The 7,793-nt window shown below is 59.4% G+C and overlaps 3 protein-coding genes across 3 annotated transcripts; all 3 read right to left on the bottom strand.

Annotated features, from left to right (window-relative positions):
- Positions 1-1,041: 1,041 nt before the first annotated feature.
- DQ04_06951020 (hypothetical protein) lies at positions 1,042-3,072 on the bottom strand (the record flags this gene model as incomplete). The annotated part of the gene is made up of 1 exon (XM_009314952.1): positions 1,042-3,072. One exon carries the CDS (start codon positions 3,070-3,072, stop codon positions 1,042-1,044), a length of 2,031 nt encoding a protein of 676 aa, XP_009313227.1.
- Positions 3,073-3,911: 839 nt separating this feature from the next.
- On the bottom strand, positions 3,912-5,906 carry DQ04_06951010 (puromycin-sensitive aminopeptidase-like protein; the record flags this gene model as incomplete). The annotated part of the gene is made up of 1 exon (XM_009314951.1): positions 3,912-5,906. The coding sequence occupies one exon, from the start codon at positions 5,904-5,906 to the stop codon at positions 3,912-3,914; it is 1,995 nt and encodes a 664-aa protein (XP_009313226.1).
- Positions 5,907-6,082: 176 nt separating this feature from the next.
- On the bottom strand, positions 6,083-7,411 carry DQ04_06951000 (puromycin-sensitive aminopeptidase-like protein; the record flags this gene model as incomplete). Its single annotated transcript, XM_009314950.1, has 1 exon — positions 6,083-7,411. The coding sequence occupies one exon, from the start codon at positions 7,409-7,411 to the stop codon at positions 6,083-6,085; it is 1,329 nt and encodes a 442-aa protein (XP_009313225.1).
- Between the last annotated feature and the right edge of the window lie 382 nt (positions 7,412-7,793).

The raw sequence follows: 7,793 nt of genomic DNA, 5'->3' as shown, positions 1-7,793 counted from the left end.
CCCCCCCCCCCCCCCGTTGTTGTTGTTGGTGTTGTTGCGTGCGTGTGGGTGTGGGCGGGCCGTGCTGCCCCCTCGCGCCGTCTGCGCACGGCCGCACGCACACAGATAGAGAGAGATATGGCGGGAGGAACCGGGCGCTCCGCCCTGCGCGGTGGGGGAGGAGGGGGGCGATGAGCGCCCGGAGGCCCCATTAGTCATGTGCGCCGCAAGAAAACACCAATAACAGCAGTGCAGCAAGAGCATCGTGGAGAGGCGACCAAAACGGCCAGCAGCAAACAAACAAACAAAACAAAACAACAACAACAANAAAAAAAAAGATTTTCAGTAGGAAAAAAAAAATTGGGCAAACAAAGTCGACGCGTGTAGTTAGAACTGCTGCAGCAGCAGGAACGAATGTGTGTGGACATGCGGGAGACGCACACGCAGAGAAGCACGCCGGGCAGACAGCGAGAGACGTCCCCCGCCCCCTGCGCGGTGTCTTCCCCCTCGCAGCCGCCCTCCTGACTTCCGTTGCGCATGCGCGTGAGCAGGCACCGTGTGGTTGCGTGATCTCTCCATCGCCATCATCATCATCATATTCGGTTTCTACGCGGTATTATTTTCTTTTTTCTTCTTGCTTCTGTCTCCTTGCAGTTTGGCCTTCATTCCTTTTCCTTTCTCTCTCTCTCTTCTTTCCTTCATCGAACTTCATTTCCGTCCTCTCGCTCTCACGTACCTCCTCGCAGAAGCGTCCATCTCAGTTAAGATTATTATGCGTCTCTTCTTTTTTCTTAACATTTATTTCGCCCCTCTCATTTCCCTCTGAGAGGCACCACAATTCCGATGAATTTTCCTGCATTGATTTGCTGTCCCTTGTGTACCGCCGACAGACATACACAGGCGTATATATATACAGACAGACATATATAGATAGATATATATAAGCCCCGTTGTTGTTGCTTTCCTCCTCCTCCTCCTCCTCCTCCTCGTCATCACACCTCCGCCACCGTGCAGCCACACCAGCTCTACTCACGCGACTGCAGTGCACGGCCGGGGACGCGCTCACATCCACCACGGCGCCGTGTTGTCCTCACACTGCGGCTCTGCCGGCGTCTGCAGCAGGCCGCAGGCATACGGCTCGTGGCGGTACTGACAGGGGCCGGTTATCACAATGCCCCTCGGTGCGATCTGCTGCCGCATGTAGTATGACGAGTAGTAGCCGTCGTTGTAGTCGTAGCTGTAGTCATACGCCCACTGGCGTCGCATCTTCGGCGCGCGCGGGGTGGAACGGTAGCGCGCCCACGGGGCGGATCCCCACTTGTCCTCCTTTCGTTTTCGTTGGGTCGGCTGCGGTTGTTGCTTGTTTCGTTCCTGTTTTTGCTCCTCGCACGGGGGGGCTTCAGAGGAGGTGTGCTCCTCCGCCGGTACGGCTGGGGATGGAGCCGTCAGAGCCGCCTCCACAGCGGGCGGAGGCACCGCCATTCGTGTCTGCTCTTCTTGTGGTTCCTTCCGATCGCCCTCTTCCTCATCCACCTGCTGTTGCTGTTGTTGCTGTTGCTGTTGTTGCTGCTGCTGTTGTTGTGCCATGGCGCGCTTACGCTTGATGGAGGGCTTCTCCGGCATCTCCACCACCACAGCCTGCCGCGGGAGGTTATTCGGGCGGAACGGGCGCCCGCCGACATCCTGCGCGTGTTTCTGCAGCCACGCCTTGCTGCACGGTGGGGCGAGCAGGTAGACCTCCTCGCCACGCTCATTCACGTCGAGGAACAGCAGCTTGTTGAACCCCATCAGCCGCTTCGCGTCGCTCTGCGAGGTGACAAACACCCATGAGCAGCCCTTGCCGCGGCCGTTGAGTGGGTTGGTGTGTGCCTCCATGTGCGGGATCGCCATGTCCGGCACGAGGAAATTCAGCAGGTGCCGCAGCGACGACGGGTGGTTGTCGCGCCGCTGCTGGCCAAAGAAAAGCCGGATGGTCTTCGCCGGGACCACGGACGCCTCCGCCGAGGTGTCGGCGTTGTTGTTGTTGTTGTTGTTGTTGTTGTTGCTGTTGTTGTTACCGGTGTTGGTGTTGCTGTTGCTGTTGCTGCTCCTGCTCCTGCTGCTGGAAGAGTTCGCCTCGTAGCGGTGCACAGGCGAGGGGCGGCCGGTATAGGCGGGGATGCTAAGCACACCCTGCTGATTCATCCCAAAGTAGCGCGAAACAAGGCGGTTAATGGCCTTGCTGGTGGCGAGCAGCGCCACCACCTCCGGCAGCGCCGCGAAGGCGAGGATGCCGAACAGCACCGAGTCGGGCAGCCGCCCGAGGTCGCCCATCTTGTGGCGGTCGCCGGCGGTGGCGTGCAGCGGCGGCGTTAGCGCCACCGACGAGGAGAGACTGCCGGGCGCCAGCAGGAGCGAGGGGCCGGCGGGGCCAACGCTGATGCTGCTACTGCTGCTGGTCGTGCTGCGGCGGTCCGTGTCGCAGCCAATCGTCGTCATGGTCATGCACCCCTCTTCGTCCTCGTCGCTGCTGCTGCTGCTGCTGCTGCTCCTCCTTGCACGCACAACCTTCGCCTCATTGTCGCTGCGCTCGTCATCCTCGTCCTCCTCCTCGTCCTCATCCTCGTCGCGGTGCTGCTGCGCCGCGCCCTCCATCGGCAACACGGCGGCGCTGCACATCTCCGCGTAGTCGAAGGCGTGGTCGCCGCGCATTCTGGCGTCGGTGCGATCCGTGGCGTCGCAGCCGCTGTCGCAGCCGAACGCCAGTGGGGACATCTCCGCAATGGCACCGGAGGACGAAGCGAGCTGGTCGAGTGTTGGCGTCATCGTCGGCAACGCAACGGAGACGATGAGCAAGATACCCAACAAGCGTGAGCTGTGCATCCACGGCTGAGGTGAGGCAGTGCCGTTGGTCTGCGGCACCCCGTTGTCTCCGTCGGTGCTTGTGCTCTCATTTTTGTCACCGGGGATGATGATGTTGCTGGTGTTCATCCTGTTTGTGATCCTCTTGCTGTTGCCGCTGCTGCTCTTTGCGTGGTTGTGGCTGCCGGCGACGGTGGTCCTGCATCCCGGCCCCGCCGTTAACGACTGCGGGGCTGCAGCCGTTATGGTCATTCTTGATGGATTGGTCTGGCTTCTCGGTGTTTCGTTCCCACTAGCCGTGAAGGTATCGAGTTGAGCGACGGCTTGGCTTGGTTTGTCTGTCTGTATGTCTGTGTGTGTGTGTGTGTGTGTGTGTGTGTTCGGGTCGCTTGTGGCGATAACCTACAGCGTGCGTGTGGAAGAATCCCAACCACCAACAAGAGCAACAAGCAGAGGGCAACAGAAAAAAGAAACAGAAGACACGAAGGCGATACGAAGGCGAACGAACCGCCGAGGCACGCACACACGCTCCAGGTCGTCCCCTGTAGCGGGGCGGGCGCCATGCACAGCACGATCACGCAAGTAAAACATGCGGGCGCGGGTGGGCGAGCCCCTCCCTCAGCGTGACGGCATCGCGTCCGCCACTTCTGCTGATGCAGCAGCTGTCATCAATGCTGCCTGCCTCTCAGCACACGCCGCCGCACATCCCACGCTCCTTCTCCCCACCCACAGCCAGATACACAAACACACAGAGTCAGGCAACAGAGCAGCACAGACACACCCACCCCCACCCCACACACACAACGACACAGAGCTCCGCACCACATCCCACGGCCCCTGCCGCTGTCCCCTTCGCCCCAGCACGTGCAGGTACGCGAGTGGAGAGCGGCAGGGGCGGGGAGAAAGTGAAACGAACCGAGGTGGTCAAAGATGGTGGCACTGATGGTGATGACGGGGGATGAAAAAAAAAAAAACGAGACGAAAAATAAATCCAGGCGCTTTGAGAATACGCTCTGCGAGCGACCATAAAAACTTACACGGGAGAGTTCCTTTTTTTTTTTTTCTTCCCTGCGCCTGTGTCTTCATTGCGGTTAGATGCTCACCCCATCACGATCCATCGCGTAGATATCCGCGTTTGATCCCGGCGACGCGGCGTGCATGGAGACCCACGCGTGCGACGACTGCTTCATCGAAAGAAACGCGAGGTAGTGGTCGCAGCAGTAATCTATCCACACATAGTTCGTCTCCATCGCGGCGACAGCGTTGACGAGCAGGTTGGGATGCCCCGCCGCCGGCCCAGGCACCGCGTCCACCACGTTGTTGCTGTTGGCTTCAGGAAGGGCTGCCACGAAGGACTTCATGAGGGCAATCAGGTTGCTGTCGCTGCAGAACGCCGCAACATGCATCACGAGGAGTCTTCTGATTACACCTAGCCGCGGTATCATCTCGCCGGCCTCCGGGGCCTCAAACAGCCACGTGATGAGCCGCTTGTTGCGCAGTATCGCCTTCGCGATGGGCGTGTTGAGGCGCGTGAAGTGCTGCAGCACGCCGACGAGGAACGGCAATGCACTGCTGCTGTCAAGCGCAAATACCGCCGGCGCGACCATGTTGATCCAGCGCCGCTCCCCCTTCTCGCCGAGGTGGGAAAAGTGCACGTCCACCTCCTCACAGCGCAGCTCCACCGCGGCGCGCCTCAGCGGGTGGCCCAGCAGCCGGGCAAGCACGCACGCAAGCGTCCACCAAGCCTTCATGTCGCCATGCTCCGTCAGGCACTGCATGGCAATGCTAGCGGCAGTCGTGTCAACGTCGTCACTAATGTCGAAGGTTACAGCGCGGTACGCCGCAGCGCTGCTGCTCATAGCAAGATTTGGCAGCACTGAGGCCAGCGCCCAGTCGACAAGTTGCCTCGACTCGTCGATGATCATTGAGCTGCGGCAGATGGCGAGAACCTGTAGAATGTGCAGCACCGTTTGCCGCGACAGGTTTGTCTGTGACGCGAAGGAGACTGTCTTCTCCTGCACGGCGAACGAGACAACCCCGCGTTGCACGAGGGGTGCGTAAATGGTGCATACAAACTGAGAGAATATACCCCAGCAGGGGTAGTCCCGCACGATGTACGCCATACGCTCCATGTGCTCTGTGATGTACTTCCACTGCGAGGCGTTGGTGAAGCTGCGCTGTGAGAGCAGCAGCAGCCACTCCAGCAGCAAGGTGCAGCGGTCGCTGGGTTCGCTGCTGTCATGCCCAATGTGCATGCTTCGGAAACGGAAAAGCGTCATGGTAATCACAGTGCGGTCCTCTGACGAGAGGAAGGGGGATATCTCAAATATGCGGAGCCACGTAGCCGTATCGTAGTCGCACCGCAGTACACCTGTGCCGCGGTAGTTAAAGTAAATCAGCTGACCGGGTGCCCCCGTGATGGTCTCCCGCGATGCGCGCATATAATACGGCCGCGCAAACGACGAGACCCCGGGCCGCACCTCCATGATGCTCACAGGCACCATGTAATCGGACCGCTTAAGAAACTTTTCGGGGTCCCACGCAAAGCTTCGTGTGTATCGTGGGGTCATTAAGTCCACAGGAGACCTGCCGTCGCACCGCTGTTGCTGCTGCGCTTTCACGTACGCTGGTAGGATGCCCTGTCGCAGGTCCGGCGACTCGTACTGCGTCACGCGGCACGCACTTTCCAGATGCTCCACATACAGCAGCGGGTGACCGCTCCGCTCAGTGTAGCGAAGCACCGCAGCAACATCCTCGTACTCCGCCGGGGCGCACTCCTTGTCGCAGATGCAGTCGAGGAACACTTTATCGTCCAATACCCTGCTGCTAGAGCGCTGAAGAAGACAGTGTGCTGCTTTCTGCAGCCGGTCGCGTCCAAGAAGAGAGAAGAGCATGCGCAAGATGGAGGCGCCTTTGCCGTAGCTGATGGTGTCAAAGGATCCATCGATGCAGCGCGGCTTCGAGTTGCAGTACTGGACTGGGTGCGTCTTGTCCGGCTGTGCGTCGAGCACGAGCACATCGTCTAGTATCTGCGTGAGGAACTCGTCCCATATAAGCCAGTTGGGAAACACTGCGTTAACGAACATGAACTCAAGATAGCGGCAGATGCCCTCTTTAAGCCACAGGAACTTCCACCACGCGATCGTGGCCCAATCGCCGATCCACTGGTGTGCCACCTCGTGACCAATAAGCCGCGCAATCCGCTGCCGCCGCTCCAGCGGCGTGGACTCATCCACGAGCAGGTACTCCTGGTGCATGGTGATCATCCCCCAGTTCTCCATACCCAGTGCGCAGAAGCAGCGCAGGCCGATGAGGTCAAGCTTCTGCAGCNCTCCTGGTGCATGGTGATCATCCCCCAGTTCTCCATACCCAGTGCGCAGAAGCAGCGCAGGCCGATGAGGTCAAGCTTCTGCAGCGGCAGTGGAAAGTCGTAGTAATCGTCGAAGAAGTCCACCGCCTTGGTGAGGAGATCGAGAGCGTACCATCCCTGGTTCACCTGCAAATCAGCGGGGAAAAGGACACGGCAGAGCAGCCGGTGTCGACTCGCCTCCTTCTCCACAATGTGAAACTTCCCCGTGCTGAAGCCGATAGCAGAGGTGCTGAGCTGTGGGGTCTCGTCAAAGGTGATGCGGCGAACGAAGTATGGGTGCTGGCCGCTTCCACTACCATCGAGCGACTGGCACTGTTGTTGGTGTTGAAGATGACAGGAATGCATATGATGATAATCATGATGATGATAATGTTGAATATGATGAGAGAAGGGGTGAAGATGATGGCAATTTTGCTGCTGTTGTGGTACAGCCGTGGTGGCCTCCTCGTCGGCACCCAAAGAGCCGGTCGCTGCTGTGTGCAGCAGTGGCGGGGTCGAAGCCGACGCCCCAGCACCAGCCGCAGCCGTGTTGCCGCCACCACCGCCGTGAGACGGTGTGGTGGAGGCCACGGGCCCGAAAAAGGCGACGAAGACATCCTCGTCGACCGCCACGATCTCCTCCCGCACAGGCTGCGTTCCCGACACAATCATGTAGCGGCCGTCGAACTCCACCGTGATTTGAAACACCGCGCGGAACGGCGGCTCATCGAAGCACGGGAACAGCCGCCGGGCGTTGGTCGGCTCGAAGTGCGTCGCGAGGAAGTTCCCGTCGTACGTGTTGGAGAAGAACAGCCCACGCGACACCTTCGATTTCTGAATGGCCCCCGAAAAGTGCGAGAAGCGCAGCGCGAAGGTGTCGCCCACCCCGTTCGGCAGCGGCACGGCGAACTCCAGCGTGACTGTCTCGTCCGCGGGGACGCTGTACACGGCGAGGCAGTGCTGCCCCTCCGCCTCGCCGTCGGCTGCTGTTGCCGCCAGCGTCACGTGCTGTGGGTCGATGCGGAGCTGCAGCGCGTGTAGCGTGACGCGGCGCGTGGGGACGGGCAGCGACGCCGCAACAGCAATCGTCACGACGGCAGAGCCGACAAACGCCTCCTCGGCGGGGCGCGGCGCGAAGAAAAGGTCGTAGCGGCGCGGCAGAAAGTGCCGTGGGAGGCGGAAAACACCAGCCTCCTCCTCCTCATCCTGCCGTTGCAGGTGTGGGCGGTTGATGTCCGACATGGTATCACGTGCTGTGTGGCGTGGACCACAGACGCCTAACAAAAATCTGGGCCGAAGTGCCTATGCAGATATATAGATATATCTATATATATATAGATATATGCCTGTATGTGTACGGGTGTACAGTGCGATCAAAACTACAAATGCAAGAGAAACACAAACACACTCACTCACACTCCTCCAACTAACTAACGCAATGCCAACAGAAAAAAGAGAAGACTAAACGCGATAAATCGTGTCGGCGTGTGTACGTATATATACTTTACTCCTTCTGGTTCCCTTTTTGTTTCGCTTCGTTTTATGCTTGTGCAGTGGATTGCGGCACACGCCCAGTGCACCGTTGTAGTCAATCACTGTGCCTGTGTGTGTGTGTGTGTGTGTG

The sequence above is a fragment of the Trypanosoma grayi genome, assembly GCF_000691245.1.
Source record: "Trypanosoma grayi strain ANR4 Tgr_695_V1, whole genome shotgun sequence".
Lineage (NCBI taxonomy): Eukaryota > Euglenozoa > Kinetoplastea > Trypanosomatida > Trypanosomatidae > Trypanosoma > Trypanosoma grayi.
The sequence above is the reverse complement of the archived record's forward strand: the minus strand, read 5'-3'. Positions and strand labels throughout refer to the sequence as shown.